This window comes from Tamandua tetradactyla, chromosome 7, assembly GCF_023851605.1.
Source record: "Tamandua tetradactyla isolate mTamTet1 chromosome 7, mTamTet1.pri, whole genome shotgun sequence".
Taxonomy (NCBI): Eukaryota; Metazoa; Chordata; class Mammalia; order Pilosa; family Myrmecophagidae; genus Tamandua; species Tamandua tetradactyla.
Window position 1 is genome coordinate 140,341,512 of NC_135333.1, and position 19,378 is coordinate 140,360,889.

The window sequence follows — 19,378 nt, forward strand, 5'->3', positions numbered from 1 at the left end:
AGAGGAAGCTAAAAATGTGAGGATTCCGGTCCTCCAGCCTCACTTCCATTAGGCTTTATCTTTTCAACCATAAGACTTTATTTAGGAAAAAAAGAATTAAAAAGCTATTTTATAATAACATTAAAGCTGGTGGACCTACACCAGTATTCTTGTTCTGTATATTTGACAAAAATGTACACATCTTTGCTTCAAGAACAAATTTGACCTCAAGGGATACAATTGCATCATATACTAAAATGAGGAATATTCTTAGTGGAAAGGATAAAGGAACTCTAAAAGTTACTCTTGGACTTCAGGAATTTCTCTCTGATACCCTTTTTCTTTATTTCTATGATATAGCAATTATTGAGCAATAAAAGTGTTCTAGGGTGCACGGGTCAGTGGTAGAATGCTCACCTTCCATGGGGGACACCCAGACCACGCACCTAAAAAAAAAAAAAATGTGTACCAGACACTGTACTGTATACTCAACAGACATTATCTCATATAATAATCACAATCCTTTTAGGGCTTAGTAGAAGAAGCTAAGCTTTGGAGATACTTAATAACTTGCCCAGTTTCAGAAAGCTGTCAGAGATGGGATTTGAACTGAAGTCAGTTTGACTCCTCTGCATTAATCCTCATAAAGATATCATTAATCTTTATGAAGTATATAGCCTCATACTGCTTTCTTTCCTCCTTCATATATGGCTGATACAGTAGGGATGGTGTGAGGGAAAACAGGGTAGTTTTAGTGGAGGATGAGGATTTGGTGGGGAAATGAAAGAATAGAATGGTCAGCTTGGGAAAATTCTGCTTTTGGTTTTAAGAATGTTTGTTTCTTGTATCTTGACACCGTTAGATTGGTAAAGTTTACAGTATCAGTTCAGGGTGCAAGTTTAGTGAAGAAAAGGCCAGGGAGAAGAGTTTTAATTTTTAGTCTAGAACCAGGGTGTTATAAGGCTTGATGGTGGAAATATTTCTCACTTGGACACTAGTGAAGCTCTGGCTAGTCTCTTAGTGAGTTTTGCCTGGCTGTGTCTGGTATATGAGACTTGCTGGGTGTGAAAGGGGCCACCGTAGGTGAATGGTTGAAGATTTGATTATTTGGGATTCTGATCATCTCAGAAGAGAGAAAGAAAAATAACTAACACCTACTTGAGAAAGCAGAAGTCTCAGCTTGACAAGGGTCACAAAATAATATTACAAAATTAGCTGTGTTATAAGCTTATGAATTTTACTTTTTTTATGAATTTTACTTTTAACTTCGTTACATTTAAGCTTCATATTCTTCATGTTCATGTAATAAAAAGGTTTAAGAATATATCTCAAGTAGGGTAAAATATTCTTCAATTTATTTATTGTGTATTAATGATTGGTGAGCTCTCTTGCTCACTCTTTTTCTATTGGCAAGCATAACGTGAAATTTTAGTTAGAATTTGGAGTAGGAAGTAATTGAGAGCCTATTTTGGTGCATTGTTCCCAAACTTAACTTATTGTCAGGGATAGCATAGAGAACTTGAAAAAAAGTTTCCTAGGCCTCACCCCATTCCAGATATGCTTAAATCAGAATCTCTGTGTGGATGGGACTAGGATTTAATCAATTCTCTCTTTTCATCCTAAATTCCTTTCTTTCACATACATGTTTTTATGGCTCTGTTATGCTAGGCATTGTGCTATAATTCTAATGTATCCTATGTGTCTAATGGAGTTTGGGAACAACTTATCTAGTTTAATGTAACACAAGAATCTCATTTAGATCATTAGTTACAAACTAATGGAAGCTTGACACTGACTCAATGTTCTTGCCAGAAAGGTTGCTACATTAAAAAAAATTATTTTGGTTACATGTATGAAATAAAATTTGCCATTTTGACCATTTTAAGAGTATAATTCAGTGTCATTAATTATATTTGCAATGTTGTGCTTCAGTCAGCCCTATGCATTACCAAATATTTTCACCACCCAGAACAGAAACTCTGTATCCATTAAACAGTAACTCCCTATTTCCCCTCTCCCCCATCCCCTGGTAACCTCTAATCTACTTTCTGTCTGTATAAATTTGCTTTTTCTAGATATTTCATTTATGTTGAATCATATTTATCCTTTTGTGTCTGGCTTATTTTACTTAGCTTAATATTTTCAGAATTCATCCGTGTTGTAGCATATATTAAACTTTAATTCTGTTTTATGGCTGAATGATGTTCCATTGTTTGTATATACCATATTTTGTTTATCCATTCATCTGTAGACAGACATGTGGATGTTCCATTCTTTTGGCTATTGCAAATAATGCTGCTGTGAACATTGGCCTATGAGTACTATTTGAGTCCCTGCTTTCAGTTCTTTTGGAGATCTACTGCTTAGGAGTGGAATTGCCAGGTCATAATACTATGTTTAAATTTAAAAGAAAAAAAATTTTTTTTAACAGAAGTTGTAGAGTTATAGGAAAAGTCATGCAGAAAATACAGAATTCCCATCCCCCACCTGCGTTATAGACATTGTGCATTAATGTGGTACCTTCATTAAAATTGATGAAAAAATATTATTATAATTGTACTATTAACTATAGTCTGTAGTTTACATTAGGATTCACTGTGTTATAGAGTCCTGTGTTTTGTTTTTTTAAAATACTTTTTTCTAGTAACATATATAATCTAAAATTTCCCCTTTTAACCACATTCAAATATATATAATTCATTGGTGTCAGTCATATTCACAGTGTTCTGCCTCCATCACCACCATCCATTACCAAAACCTTTTCATCACCACAAACAGAAGTGCTGCCCCAATTAAGCATTAACTTCCCATTCCCTAACCTTACCCAAGCCATGGTAACCAGTATTTTGACTCTTTGAATTTGTTTATTCTAATTATATCACAAAGAGAGGTTATACAATATTTGACCTTTTCCATCTAGACTATTTGTCTCAACATGATGTCATCAAAGTTCATCCATGCTATTGCATGTATCAGAACTTTATTACTTTTTACAACTGAATAATAGTCCATTGTAAATATATGACACATTTGTTTGTCCATTCATCTGTTGTTGGACACTTGGGTTGCTTCCATCTTTTGGCTGCAGTGAATAATACCACTTGAACATCAGTGTGAAAATATCTGTTCAAGTCCTGCCTTCAGTTCTTTGGGATATATACCTAGAAGTGGAATTGTTCGTTGATATGGTAATTCAAATACTTATTTTTCTGAGGAACTCCAAAACTGTTTTCCACAAAGGCTACACCATTTACATTCCCACTAACAATAATAAGTGTTCCTATTTGTCCACATTCCCTCTAACACTTGTTATTTTCTGTTTTTTTTTTTTTAAGAGTAGCCATTCTAATGGGTGTGAAATGATATCTCATTGTGGTTTTGATTTGCATTTCCCTAGTGGCTAATGGTGTTGAGCATCATTTCATGTGCTTATAGGCCATTTGTATATCTCCTTTAGAGAAATGTCTATTCAAGTCTTTTTCCCATTTTTAATTGGTTGTTTTTTTTGAGCTGTATTATTTCTTTATATATTCTGGATAGCATAACCCTTACTGGGTATGTGGTTTCCAGATATTCTCTCCCATTTAGAAGGTTGTCTTTTACTTTCATGATAAAGTCATTTTCAAAGATAAAATACAGAAAAGTTTTTTATTTTGATGAGGTCCCATTTATCTATTTTTTTCTTTGTGGCTTATGCTTTCTGTGTAAAGTCTTAAGAAACCATTACCTAACAAGGTTGTGAAGATGCTTCTCTGCAATTTCTTCTAGGAGTTTTATAGTTCTGGATCTTATATTTAGGTCTTTGATCCATTTTGAGTTAATTTTTGTATATGATATGAGGTAGAGGTCTACTTTCATTCTTTTGCATACAGAGATCCAATTTTCCCAGCATCATTTGTTGAAAAGACCTTTCTTTCCCCGTTAGATGGACTTGGCAGGCACCCTTGTCAAAAATCAGTTAAAATATGAGGGCTGATTTCTAAACTCTAAATTTGATTCATGTTGGTCTTAGTATCTGTCCTTGTGCCATTACCATAGTTTTTTTTTTTTTTTAATAATTTCATTGGCAAGTATTCACACACATGCATTCTATACATGGTTTACAATCAGTGGCTCACAATATCATCACATAGTTGTGTATTCATCACCCTTACCATTTTTTAGAACATTTGCATCACTCCATAAAAAGAAATAAAAGAAAAAACTCATACATACCATACCCCTTACCCTTTCTATTCATTGACCAATAGTATGTCCATCTACCCAATTTATTTTACCCTTTGTTCCCCCCCATTATTTATTTATTTTTTATCCATGTTTTTTTACTCATCCATCCATACCCTGGATAAAAAAGGAGCATCAGACACAAGGTTTCACAATCACACAGTCACATTGTAAAAGTTATATCTTTATATAATTGTCTTCAAGAATCGAGGCTACTGGAACACAGCTCAATAGTTTCAGGTACTTCCCTTCCCCACCGCAGTACACCATAAACTAAAAAGGATGTCTATATAATGCATAAGAATAACCTCCAGGATAACCTCTTAACTCTGAAATCTCTCAGCCATTGAAACTTCATCTTGTCTCATTTCTCTCTTACCCCTTTTGGTCAAGAAGGCTTTCTCAGTCTGTTGCTACTGGGTCCCGGCTTATCCCAGTATTTCTGTCCCACGTTGCCAAGGAGATTTACACACCTGGGAGTCATGTCCCACATAGGGGGGAGGGCAGTGAGTTCACCTGCCGAGTTGCCTTAGAGAGGCCACATCTGAACTACAAAACAGGTTCTCTGGAGGTGACTCTCAGGCTTAGTTTTGAGTAGATTAGCCTATCCTTTGCAGGAATAAGTTTCATAGGGGCAAACCCAAAGATCGAGGGCTTGGCCTGTTGATTTGGTTGTCCCCACTGTTTGTGAGAATATCAGAAATTCTCCAAGTGGGGAAATTGAATATTTCCTCCTTTCTCCTCAGTCCCCCATAGGGGACTTTGCAAATACTTCTTTATTCACTGCCCAAATTACTCTGGAATTTATCGGGACATCACACAAACCTGGACAAACTAACAAGATCTCATACCCTCTCGAGATTCCATGTAATTATGGTGTTCAATTAAACTGACCATATGAATTAAATTGGGAAATACATTAACCAAAATATAAATTTTGCACCGAATAAACATCTCTCCCTTTGGTCTTACATAGAAGTTGAAGTTTTAAGATACGGACAGTATCATCCTTTACTCTATATTCTGATTTACCTTAGTCCTATCCAAATCTTCTTCATTCATATCTTTACTCAAAGTCTGGTCACTTTTTGAGCTTTTTAAGTAGAAAAATAGCTCCTGTATATGGAATACTACTGACTTTTATAGCTTCAGAGCTCTAACTCTTGAGTCTCAGGTGTCACATAAATACCCGAAGTTTCTGGGAACAACCTGGTTATGAAAAACAGCTCAGTATCTCAGAATTTAGAAATAAAAGTTACAACTCCTGAATATATGTGACTGCTATAAGAGTTTACAATCTAGGACCCTTTACGATGGGACCCAATCTGATAACCCTTGTTCTTGAATTCATTTCACTTGATTTTTATATTATAGTTATTCCATATGATTGAAGCATGATAATATTTATCTTTTTGTTCCTGACATTTCATTCAGCATACGGTCCTTAAGTTTGCATTCCTTACAACTTTTTTCTTCTTGCTGTTGCTCAGTAGTCTATTGTATGTATGCACCATAATTCTCCCTTTCATTCCTCAATCATTATATCCTTAGGCCACCTCTGTCCGTTGTGGATCGGAACTACTGCCACCAAAAATATCGTGTCCCCCCACTCGGTTCCCCCATGTATATACTGAGCAACAGGGTTTCAGTATCAAGTAGCAACCCCACCTCCTAAGCCTCCTGTGGAACCACCACGCTTCCCTCCAAGGGGCTTACCATGCTCTTTTGATCACTGTGGCTTTGTAATACAAGTTTTATTTGAAAGTGATTCCTCCAACTTTTTTCTTCTTTTACAAGATGATTTTGGCTATTCTGGGTCCTTTACTTTTCCATATAAATTTGATGATTGGCTTTTCCATTTCTGTAAAGGTTTTTGGAGTTTTGGGGGGATTACATTCAGTCTGTTCATCACTTTGGATAGAATTGACACCCTTATCATTGGGCATATTAATATCCTTTCATGTTCCTAATTCAAATACATACTTTTACAGAAGATAAACTTTGTACTCTTCTTGGCAGGAGGAGTCTGCCCCCCTCCCCCCACCTCCAGCCTGTTTTTGTCTTTATAATCTTCATTGTACTATACTTTCAAGTTGGTCCTTTGGTGGTTGTCCTTGTTTTCAGTTTATCAGAAATTTCCCTATGTAGCTGCTTGGTAGTATTGAAGCAGATATGAGCTCAAAGCTTCTTTCACTGTCTTGCTTTTAAGAGAATATGGGAGCAAAACAGAAGTTTTATAGCTTTGGAAAGATGTCTAGTCACTAATAGGTCAGATTTCTGTGACTTAGTTTGCGCTAGCAATTTATTGTGAATACTGGTTCGTACAAAGAGGTACTACTTAAAATTTAGTAGCAGGATTTAAAATTTTTTTAAACTTAGAATGATAGTTATATTAAAAGAGCTGTTTTAATAATAGCTTAGTAGCTTTTTAAAATAGTATTAAAGTTGTATCTGAATAATTTTCCCTAAATGTTCATTTGAGACAGTAAAGAGATTATCTGCTTTCAATATCGTCATTCTTTTTATAGGTGATTCTGGTGGAATTTTGAAAAAGAGGAATTAAAGATCTAAAAAAATTTTATAGGGTTTTGTTTAATTAGAACAAAAATCTCCTTGCTGACTATAAGGGACAATACTATTTTATCTCTTTTAGAAATGTAGTATCATTGTGCCTGTTTGCTCAAGCCAGTAGCCACTAGGTGGTGCTTTTTGCATTCTTTGTAGTATGAAATGAGTTTTCTCTGATGACCGTTGGATGTATTGGCTATAATATTTAGCAAATTAAAACTTATATTGAAAAACTATAATGTAGGAAATCAGAACTAATATGGAACTTCTTGCTGAGATAAATAGATAACTGTTTAAAGAAGGAAGAGTTCATTACTGAATTTGTTGGTACCCACTGAGTTTTAGTATAGTCTGCTTTCCTCTCTCTCATCCTGAGGCTGTGGGTTTCAAATAATTCCTGCAGCTGCTAGCAGTTAATTGCTGAAATTATTTGAGGCCTTTAATTTACAGAACCTCTGGGTTCTTTTCATTGGGTGTTTACTCCATTGCTTTAGGAAATATCTATATTTGAAATTGTCTTCTAGACTCTAAGAGCTCAAGGAAAAAAATGACCTTATTTGCAAAGTTTCCTTTTCCCCATACGTCATAATAGAAAAAATATATGTATATTCTTGAAATGTTTTTCCTTAGGGTATTTCCCCCTCATTCCTATCTGTTATTTCCATTACCTTGAACAATCTGTACTTTCAGTTCACTCACCCTAAATTCTGTCTTGTATTCCTTGAGGAATCTGCATTTAGCAGTTTTGTTCATTTTTGTTCCCCTGGCTTTTAGTGTAAACCCAGTTTGATTCCTTTGTTTAAGGAGAAAAAAAAAGTTATCTGCAGGGCTCCTGAATGTGCATGATGTATGCATATTAAATTTTTTTTAAGCAAACAGTACAGTCCCCCCCTATGATGTACTTAATCCATACATTCTAATTCTTTTGTTAATAAGTATACATCAGTCAGGAAACCAAAATATTCTTAAGATCCAAAAGACTAACCTAATATGTTTTAGTAAAACATAAAGTAGCCTTCCTCAGTTATTGACTACCTCTAAGCACTATGGAGAAAATTTTTGCTGTAACTATTGGCCATTTACAATTGACCAAGAATCATAGGCTTATACCACTGTTCCCAGGGGAATCTTTGTCCATGGTATAACCTAAATCAAGGAATATTGCTCTTCTCTGTGAAAAAGTTGTTTTCTGTGACAGAGGATGCAACTTGAGGAGGGATGTACCTTAAATCATTTGGGGGAGGATCAGACATTCATCTTGACAGCCATGATCAACCCTCATATCATAGAGATTAACTTTATAATTCAAGGACATTTAGAAGTTGAATGAGAATTTGTAATATTTTTCTTGGTGATCAAAATGGCAGTTGTATATATGAGTTGACTTAATTTTGTTGTAAAGTTAATCAATATTAAACATTGATATGTGTATTTTCAAATTAGGTAATAAAATAGACTTGGAAAAGGAGAGACATGTTTCTATTCAAGAAGCAGAATCGTAAGTGTTATGTCCCCCAATCATTCCCTGGTACAAGTTAAGATCTTTTGCTTTTTATAGTATGCTTTTTTTATAGTATGCTTTAATAATTTAGATACTATTCAAACCTCTTTATGTAGACTGAGCTATTGGAATCAGTGAATCATAATTATATATTTACATTCTAACCTATTTAAAGACAATCTGCTCTCACTTCCCTTTTTGATTTCAGTAAAAAATACATGAGTGATAAAAAAAAACCTGGTAATTAAATAGGCAGTGAGTCACAAAAATGTTTAAAGTATTTGGACTCTATGTTAGTGGGTAAGAACTTCAAATCTTGTTAGATTTGTGTTCTTATGTAAAGTGTGGTTCAGTGTATAAAGATATTGAGCAGCTATATAATCTTATTCACTAAACTTGGGTTAATTAATAATCAGTCACTAAAATTGCTACTATAAGAAATTCAAATAACAGCCATGAAAAAACATGAAAAATTTCTTTATCAATCACTTACGTTACTTTTTTTTTTAGGTATGCAGAATCTGTGGGGGCGAAACATTACCATACTTCAGCCAAACAGAACAAAGGAATTGAGGAACTCTTTCTTGACCTTTGTAAAAGTAGGCATATTCAGATCTAGTATGTTTTAAAATAACTTTTTAAAAAAAATTTACAATATTTACTGTCATGTTTACTAATCCTTGTTAGCGAGCACATTGATTAATTTTTACTTAGCTATTTATCCATGATTATTAATATTTTTTCTTTTGGTTAACTCACTTTTTAAAGCTTAAATACCTACTTTAACCACCGTTTCAAGCAGTAATGGCTATGAAATCATATATACACTATGTTTTAAATACACATTAAAATAAGTGCAAATCTGTTAAAAGTAAAATGGAAGGGGAACTTATAGACCAAGGCACAATTAAGAGTAGTAGCAACCTGTTGCAGTGGATGGACATTATTTGGATCTTGATTTGACAAAGCAATGAAAAAGAACATGTATGAAACAGTTATGATGTATTGATGCTTATTGTATATTTGATACTCAGATATTAATTTTTAGGTGTAATTTTGGTATTACAGTTATGCTTTCTAAAAAGTTCCTATCTTTTAGAGAGGCATGTTAAAGTATTTTCAATAAAATTAAATGTCTGGGATTTGCTTCAAAATAATGGTATAGATGTATGGGGGTAGAAAAATAAGTTTGTTTCTGTACAGCCTGGAAGTGCGCTTTCATTTCAGCCAATAGAGTGCTTACATGTGTAGGGAAATCCAAGTCTACAGAAGAATGGTAACCCCTTTTTGATAAATGACTATCAAATTGTATTCTTTGAATTTGTGGGCCTCAGACTTTCATGAGAATTTGAAAAACTTATGGTTTTTCCGTCTCTAGAGAAATTTGCATGTTCTAGTTTACTAGCTGCCGGAATGCAACACACCAGTGACGGATTGGCTTTCAATAAAAGGGGATTTATTTTGTTAGTTCTTCAGAGGAAAGGCAGCTAACTTTCATCTGAGGTTCTTTTCTTACGTGAGAAGGCTCAGGGTAATCTCTGCTGACCTTCTCTCCAGGCCTTTGGGTTCCAACAACTTTCCCTGGGGTGATTTCTTTCTGCATCTCCAAAGACCTGGGCTGAGCTGCCAATGCTGAGATGAGGTATCCTGAGCTGCTTGGGCTGTGCTACATTGCGCTCTCTCATTTAAGCACCAGCCAATTAAGTGAAATGCCATTCATTGCAGCAGGCATGCCTCCTAGCCGACTGCAGATGTAATGAGCCACAGATGAGGTACATGTACCATTGGCTCATGTCCACAGCAATAGAACTAGGTGCCGTCACCTGGCCAAGTTGACAACTGACTCTAACTGCCACAGTGCATATACACAAACTTTGTAGTAAATTGCAGTTTTATGAATTCCTAAAGGTAGTTCATAAATCTTCTAGAAGAGTGAATCTCAATGTGAAGTCTTTTGAGCCAGCAGCATCAGCATCACTTGAGAACATGCATTTCTATCACATTCTTTGGCTTTCCCCATACCTACTAAGTCAGAATCTCGGTAGGTAGTGCCATAATCAGTTTTTTAACAAATCCTCCTTATGGTTTTGATGCACACTAATAGTTGAGAACCACTGCTGTAGATCATTGCTTATCCAGCTTCAATATGCATGTGAATCACTTGGAGAACTTGAAATGCTGGTTTTATATTGGTAATTCTGGTGTGAAACTTTAGAGTCTCATTTATAATAAGCTCTTAAATGATAATGATACTGGTCCTCAGATCAGACTTTAAGTAGCTAACGCTAGATTACTGATTTCCAAATGTTAATAAATCTGACATATTTGCTGAAAATCTTTTGAGTATTGCCCGTCTGTTATTAAAAATTCTATAACTTGTACAAGTTTCAATTTATTTCATACATATAAAACATACATAAGAAATTTTGAGAAAAAATAAGTAGAAATAGAATTTGTGATATTTTCTTATTTTGTCTTGGTAGATTGTCCTACACACCTCAGTTTTTAAAAACCATTGTTGTTTGAGAGCAGTCTCTGTACCCAAGTTTGGGAACCATGTTCTGTCTTAAGTACCCTTTTTCCTCTGTATTTTCCATTTATTTTCTCAACATTGTTTCTTAGCAGAAGTTTTCAACTTTGATGAGGTCCAATTGATAAATTTTTATTTTATGATTCATGTTATTTTGTGTCTTATATGAGAACTCTTTGCTTGACCCAAAGTTATTTTTACATGTAGATGTCCAGTTCCAGTACTATTTCTTAAAAAGATACTCCTTTCTTTCCTGAATAACTTTGGCACATTTGTCAAAAACCAAGTGACTGTATGTATGTGGGTCTATTTCTGGACTTTGTTTTCTCTTCCACCAATCTTTGTGTGTCTCTCTTTTAATCATTGTCACACTGGCTTGATTAATGAAGCTTTATATTGTCTTAAAATCAGATAATATGAGTCCTCCAGCTTTGTTCTTCTTCCCTGATCTTAAAATTCTTTCATTCTTCTCAAATAACATTTGCTTAAAAGTGTTACATTTCTAGGGAAAAAAATCCAGGACCCTAAAATCACTTGTACTTGGATTTAGAAAATCTTAATGATTATATTTCTACATTGTTGTTGGTTAAAAACAAAAATTATACTGTATCGATGTCACTGTGGCCATTATACCGCTGGACAAATACATTTGTTGCTAGTATTTTAGCAGTTAAAATTATTTAGTGACCTGACAAAATCTTTATTACCTTCAGTTTCTTTACTGGATGAAAGTCAGAAATGTTTGTCATAGTGGTATTGAAATAGAAAGAGAAAACTAAAAAAATAAGGTACTAATAATTCTTGTTTCTCCTTCTTAAAGGGATGATAGAAACCGCACAAGTGGATGAAAGGGCAAAGGGCAATGGTTCCAGTCAACCAGGAGCTGCAAGGCGAGGTGTACAGATTATCGACGATGAGCCTCAAGCCCAGAGCAGTGGCGGAGGGTGCTGTTCTTCTGGATAACTGTTCAGGCATAAGAAATTTAAAAAAAATCAAACAAAACAAAAGAAAAAAAAACTGTGGATCATTGCTCTCAACATGAAGACTGCCATATTCGGAGTCACATTATTTTACCAATGGAGTTATAGGATTAACAGTATTTTAAATTACATTTGTAACACTGCAGAGACCTTAAGTGCTAAACTTAGTGGGTTGTGACCAGAGAATTGGCATTTTCTACAAATGTTAAAGCAATTACCAATGGCCTTTTTACATATTTTTTTCTTTCATGAGAAATAATATGCATGTAGAAAAGACCTACTTAAAGGCTTCATTTATATTCTTTTAAATCAAATCTTTATTTAATAACTTATATATGTTGTTGAATGGTATACATTTTTGCAGCCCTTTGTATTTTGTGGTAGTTTGAATTGTATCACTTCTAAACACAAACTGATTTTGGTTTTGTTTTTAATTAGCAGATACCTGAAGTACTATTTTTGCAGGGTTTGCACAGGTCCCTAACTGTCTACTACTTTGATATAATCTATATACATCCTGTATGCTAAGCTGGTAAAATATGGTGTAAATTACATATTAAATATTTTATCTGCTTTTACAAGCGCAAGGTGCAAAAATATATACAGTAGTCTCGTTGATGACTGTAAAGTAAATTAACATTTGGTGATGATGCCTAAGCTTTTTGATTCTGATAAAAAAATTCATAAATCCCCTTCACTTTTGTCTTAACTTGAAAGTGGGTGTATTTAAAGTTCCACACATATTTTACTTGAACTACTGCTTTTGTCACATTTTTTGCCTCTGTAAATGCATCTGATGACCAAGTCAGCATTTGCTTTTTGGTTTGGGTTTTTGTTCTTGGGGGAATAAAAGAGATGACTTTTACAATGGTTACCTTAGAAGTATTTAAGTGGAGCATGCTGGGTTTCACTTCTGTTAACAGCTTTAGTTTTCTCTTAGGCTTTATATGAGATAGATCCACTGGTATGAGGAGAGAGGAAGAGAGAGGTCCCAGATGGTAGTCACTTACCGAGAATTCATGCATACAAGTATATTAGTGGTAGCTTATGCTCCTGAGGCAGCACTTTTAGATCTTTTTATGAACAATCTGTGTTTGTTCATTGCTTGCCAGAGATGAACACAGAAAGTTTTGTTTTATTGTGTAAGAGCTATCCTTCTGAGTTTCTTTGAAGAGAAGTATTTCATGTAATGCAGTTATAGCAAACACTGGAAAGATTTATTATAAAATTATATTCTTGTATACTTTGTAAATTAGTCCTTCATTTTTTTAAAGCATAAGACTGAATTTAATTTTAATAGAATCAGGCGCTGCTCACAGAAGGAACACAGATTATGGTAATTAACATAAATTGTTCTTGTTCTAATATATATACACATATATATATATTTCCATTTTCTGTCATGCTTGGAAAATTAGTAAGTGTTAGATCTACAATAAAGGAATGGTCCCTGGATTTACTTCTATAAAAGTAAATAAAAGGCAGTAGTATGCGATAAAGCTGTTAGCATGAGCAATTAGGAGATTAAAATTACTGAAAAGGTATTACCATATTTTAAAATTAATAGCTTAAGCTTTCTCAAATGGGTTAAAAGTTGAATGGACACACCTTGTGATGTTAGAATTTTAATTTAGTATTATGTGCTCCATAAGTCCTTACTTCACTTTCTTTGAGTATTGTCCTTGCCAAACTTAAAGCACTGCCCTCTCTGTTCTTTATATTTTGGGAGGGTGGGTGTGGGAAGATTCAGGAAGGTGAGTTTAAATTGTCTTCTTTTATGGGATGACTGTACTCTGTGTAATCTCTTGGTTTTATATGAAGTTAGTGGGGAGAGGCAGCAAGCATCCTAAATACAAATAAAGAAACAGAAACTTTTTATCCTCCTGATTCTTTCAGAGGGAGTAAAGAGAGCTTTGCCATTCCTGTTGGTGTAGGTGAGAAATAAGTTCTTCCTTGGAGTGAAGTACATTTTTAAAAACTAGTTAGAGATGAAATTGAACTTGATTCCAAAGTACTTGTAGAGGCTGATAGTTGGAAAGCTGCACATTTAATTTTTGATGTGTATTTTAATGGTATAAAATCCATATAGGAGCCTCTGCTCCAGAGGTACCTGTAAATTATTGGTGAGGCCCAACCACTCTCCATATGTATCCATATTTTTTCTTTACTCTGCCTTGGATTATTTGTGTCTTAACCTCAAGCATTTCATTCTTCTTTTTTCTTTACCTGTAATTTAGGCTAATTTGATAGCAATGATACATAATATGGTATACCTGTTGCCCTGAGGCTCAAAAGGTCTTTAGACAGGAGTATGGAAAAAAGAACACTGAAACAGAACCAATCAACTACAGTATATAAGCAAAAGAAAACTAAAGACACAATAAACCATAGCTGAGGAAAGTTTCCTGATACTTTCTTCACCAACTTAATGTATGTTTTGTGTTTCTGTCCTTAAACAATTGTGCTATTAAGACACCAGTTACTGTGTTATATAAGTAGTAAGTAATTAGGTAGTTTTTCAAGTGTTAAGTATGTACCTTTAACATACTATTGAAAATTGGTTTAAGATAGCCACTGAAAATGCTGAATATTATGTTAAAATTACACAATCATTGCTTCTGTAATGATGATGGATATTCTGCTTCTTGTTTGACTATGATTACCTGGGAAGATTATTGTTTTTAAAAATGTCTATTTCAACAATTTGGGGATAAACCATAATCTTAAAAAAAAAGCATCAAATTATTCTATGAAATATTTTGTTTGAATTTGTTTTGTTCTGGGGTATCTCCCTAGAATACCCTAAAGCTGTGGCTGTTACAGCTAAGTTTAAATACTTGGTTTAATATTAGCCATATATTATAAGTGGAGTATTTTTTATTTGGCATAAAGTAAGGAAGAAGAATGATACTAATTTTTAGGTTCAGTGATAACAGTTAAAATGAGGGAAATAAGGAAGCAGAGTAGTGAGGAATAGATTAAAAGGTCAATATAAAACCTTAAAACCTGGCAACTATTTTTAATACATTGAAAAATATATTACTTTTATCAGATAGTTTCTAATAAGACAAGCAATGCATTGTGCCAAATATTTAGAACATTTCAAAAAAATAGATACCCTTTCTTTTAATACATTATTTGCAATTTTCTGTAGTATAAACGCTATCAGGGATCTGGAATGTTGATCTTGTATTATCTCTAGATAATATAATTTACTCTTATAATTACCACTTATTGTCTCCAGAAGTAAGTTTGATTTGTGCCTTTAACTTTTGAAATTATCTTTTGACTTCTGTTTGTCATTAGAGAATTTTCAGTTTTCTTTATGGGTACAGTGTGACAGAGGGAATACATAATTTGTACCCGTTTGACATGCTGAGGTCTAGCAAAGGGTGTACGTATTAGTGATCAGAAGGAGCCTTACATTAATATCTAAAGATAAAGAGACTGAGTAGATCCTTGAGGACTCTTATGAATTGCAAAATATATTAACGTGATATTAATTAAAAGGTGGGGTTCATTGAACATATGCATTTACTTGATTTCATAGTAGGCGTTGATTCTGGCATGTTGCTCATCTGTTATTTTCAGTCAGCTGTAACAGTCAAGTATTAGGTGTTGTGCACCAAAATTAATGCTATACATATGTCTGATTTTGGCTTTTCTTTTTTCAATAAGACAAGTTAATCACATATTTAGAACAAAGTGTTCCTAAATTCTAAGTACTTTAATTATATGTCATGAAAGAATACAGAAATACTCTTTTAAAAAAGTTTCAAAATTGAAGTAGAAGTGCTCCTCTTGTAAACAAGTACTGCTTTAATTTGATGGATCTTTAGCCCTGCTTTTCTGTCCAGGATTTATATATCATTTCTTTTCTAAAGAGCTTAGTGTGCTTTTGAATATATTGCATATTTTCTGTGCAGTAGATAAATGTGGACCTGGACAAATTATGGTTACACAGCACACCCAGCAAGAACCTTACTCATAAAGCATCTTCTTCCTCTCAGAAGCCTGTACACATTTCCAAATGCATCACATTAAAGCCACAAATTAAGAGTTGGGGCTACCTACCAAAAGGCCTAGATTCCTCCTGTAACAATTCTCATCGTTGATTTTGAGACTTCCTGGCAGCTCTGCCTTTCTGTTTGTTATGAAGTGCTGAAGAAAAGCGAATAGAATGTTCTTAAATTTGAACATGTATAAAGCAAATAGAGAAAGTTGAAGGGTAGCAAGAGATAAAAAGTATAATGTTGAAATTTAAGTGACAGTTATGTTTGCCAAACTTCAGTAGCGAACTATTTTAAGAAAACCATAATATAGTACTTCCTAGAAGTATAAAAATTTCTTATTTTGTATTTAATTATATAAAGAAAAGTAAGTCTAGAAAAAGAATAAAAAATAAAGATATTCTAAAAGTGCCCCCTCCCAAATGGTGGCTACTGTTCTCTGATACATATTCTTCAATTACCTATTTTCTATGTAAAAATATTCATATATATTTGCATATAAAAATAGTTTTGCAGGTTTTTTATTTTTACAAATTGTGTCCTTCTATGTATATGATTTGCAAGTTGCTTTTTTCTCTTGCCAACATGTTGAGGAGCTCTGTGTCAGTAAATACAGACTTTTTCATTTTCTTTTCTCTCACATCTCTCTGGGTGTTTTATTTTGTTTTGTTTGTAATAGCCCCTGACTCTCCATGAAACTTTATCAAAAGGAATCTGGTCTTGGATTCATTTCCAGGGAGAAGAAAAAAAGAGAATCTGGTCAATTGGGTGAATTTCAGTAGCAGAGCATTTAAATGCCAGCTAATGCTTACCTTCAAAAGAATCGGGTCTCCCTATGTGAATTGAAGATACTAAAGCATGTAGAGTTCATTTGAAGTTCATTGCTTTGGGGCTACTGTTGACTGATTATAAAATCCAGGGATTAGTTTTAGCAAATGATTTATTCAGAGTAGGTTTTTATTAAAAAATTTAAGAAAAGTGTAATTAATGGGTAAAGAGTGCAAGGTAAGCTAAAAAGTCTTCGTACAACTTGGAGTTGTCCTAACTATTACATAACTGGACTTCATGCAGCCAAAACTTCAAACGTCTGTTTGATTTGTGCCTTTTGATGTACAGTAAAGAAAAGATGAAAGAAACCCTTTTTAATTTCCCAGTATCTTACCTTCCACTTAGAAATAATATTGCTAATAATTTGGTGTGTCATCTTCACTTCTACTATATATAAAAGTTGTATGCTTGGCCTTTGTAGCTTTTCAGTTCCCTGGAAGGAACTTATACCCTATGTTAAATTTCATCAATCAACTGACCGATTTAGCAAGAACGAATTAGAATCGTACTTTGTTACAGAAAGTTAAAACAGTGGTGACTATTCTGGAACTAGGCGTTAACTCCCTAACTCTTAAAATAATTTATGTTGATCATAAATCAAGCTTAAAGAGTAATTATTCTGGGGAAGTTAAATCAGACTTTAAAATTTTTTTGTTTTTAGAGAAGGTGTAGGTTTACAGAAAGATCATGCAAAAAATACAAAGTTCTCATAAAACTCCCATGTTTAACATTTTGCATTAGTGTGGTAACTTTGTAACGATTATCGAGGTAATGTTATTATAATGTACTTAAATAGGATTTCTTAGGTTTTGCTAGTATTCTCTGGGCTTTTGTCTAAGCTTTAGGCAAACAACAACCTGGCAATACTCAACTGCTATTGTCACCTCTCCATCCTCTGTTATCTTGCTATCCATGTAGCTTTAGAACCTGAATTACCATTCTAAAACCCAAACTATCTCATAGTTTTGTTCTTTACCATCCAGTGTCACTACTAATTTTTAAAATTGACAGTCCCAGTTCTGGGTCTACTTTTTCCCCTTGACAGTCACCAACACCCTCAATTCTCTACCCTCCTCTTGCTAATTTCTGACTGACTCAGCCATTTGTCCATTTCCTTTGCTTGTACAGTTAGATTGATAGGGGCTGCTGAGAAAGATCCTTTAAAAATGAATCATACAACAAATTTATGATAGGAAATCCCAGCCCAGCCTTTTGATGCTATTTGGCAATTCTTTCATTATCCTATTCCTTACAGCTTCTGTTTCAAATCTTTATACTCTCCTCAAGTCCCTTCCCCTATCCATGATGCTTTCATTACCAGCAAACTCTGTATCTTCTGATTCTTCCAGAAAGCAAAATCTAGACTGCTGCTGGGTTTTATCCTCTGTGGATATAGGGTTGGGGAAGAGGAGTAAAAATTCCAAACTTCTTAATACTTATGTAACTCTGGTTTGGGCTCTTTCTCTTGGCCTGTTTTCCTACTCAGGAAGCATGGCAGTGTCCCCAACATTTTATAGGTGCTTCTCTACACCCTCAAGGCAATAGCTTAGTTGTGACACTAAGTTAAATATATGAGTCCCAGGATAAACAAGCCTGTTCAAATTTGACTTTTAGTGAGAACTCACAGAACAAGTGCAGGATTATATTAGTTTGTTAGTAATTACTTCTGACCATCCTTTTAAGAATGTAAAATACATCTACTCATCATGACTACTGTTCTATCAATTTCATTCATCTACTTATTGTCTGCTATCTGCCCAGTGTAGATAAACAGAGGAACCAGATAGCCAAAGTGCCTACTTAAATAGAAGCTTAGAGATGGAGAACTGACCAGTTCCCATATTCCAAGATATAGGTAGCGAGAAGTAAAATGATCTGTACTGCATAAGGCCAACTGCACATGCATATTCACGTTCTGTATTTGATTGTACCAGTAAAACTTCTGGGCTGATGGTAGTTGAAATAACAATAGCCAAAGTTGACAAGTGAATTGAGGAAAGCTGGGCAGAACATTTTTGGGTTTTGGAAATAATAAATTTCCAAGCCAGATTAAAACAAAATAACTTGCATTCAAGCTTAAACAAGCAATTATGTGATCCTCCAATCGACATTGCTTTTCAAATTTTACGGTAGCAGTGAAGAAATAGATACCTTTTACTTGACTTACTTAGCTGTTTCATTAATTTTTAAAATTATATATATGTATTTAAATAGACATTGTAGGTTTACAGAAAAATCATGTAGGAGATACAGGGTTGTCATATACCCCAAATGCACAGTTTTCCTAACATTAACATTGCACTAGTGTGGTGCTTTTGTTAAAATTGAAAGATTTTTATAATTGTACTATTAACTATATAGTACATTGTTTACATTAGAATTCACTGTTTTGCAGTCTTTGTTTTATTTTAGTTCTTACCCTAATAATATACATACAACCTAAAATTTCTCACTTTTAATCACAACCAAATATATATAATCCAATGGTGTTAATTACCATCTTACTATCACAACCATCCACTACTAAAACTCTTCTCCTTACGCCAGACAGAAATTTTGAGTGATTAAGCTTTAAATCCTCATTCCCCCCAACCCCCTCCTCGTTACCTGTATTCTAATTACTATGAATGTGCATATTTAATTATTTTATAGTAGTGATATACATGTTTGTCATTTTTGTCTTGCTTACTTCACTCAACATGATGTCTTCAAAATTCATGCATGTTGTTTCATGTATTTGAACTTCATTTTTTTTTTT

The 19,378-nt window shown here is 33.9% G+C and overlaps 1 protein-coding gene and 1 long non-coding RNA gene across 3 annotated transcripts in view; one reads left to right on the forward strand and one right to left on the reverse strand.

The window, feature by feature from the left end:
* Positions 1-16,432, forward strand: part of RAB21 (RAB21, member RAS oncogene family) — a 28,696-nt gene extending 12,264 nt beyond the window's left edge. Inside the window, exons 5-7 of the mRNA XM_077111444.1 lie at positions 8,215-8,269; positions 8,783-8,871; positions 11,623-16,432. Coding sequence (XP_076967559.1) covers positions 8,215-8,269; positions 8,783-8,871; positions 11,623-11,765 — 287 coding nt within the window. The 3' untranslated portion in view covers positions 11,766-16,432. The remainder of the gene's footprint in view (positions 1-8,214; positions 8,270-8,782; positions 8,872-11,622) is intronic.
* LOC143642713 (uncharacterized) overlaps positions 1-19,378 on the reverse strand; it is a 75,573-nt gene that overhangs the window by 1,846 nt on the left and 54,349 nt on the right. For both annotated transcript variants that reach the window (XR_013155819.1, XR_013155820.1), the window contains exons 4-5: positions 15,857-15,943; positions 397-425 (exon numbers count right to left, since the gene is read on the reverse strand). This is a non-coding gene — a long non-coding RNA (uncharacterized LOC143642713). The remainder of the gene's footprint in view (positions 1-396; positions 426-15,856; positions 15,944-19,378) is intronic.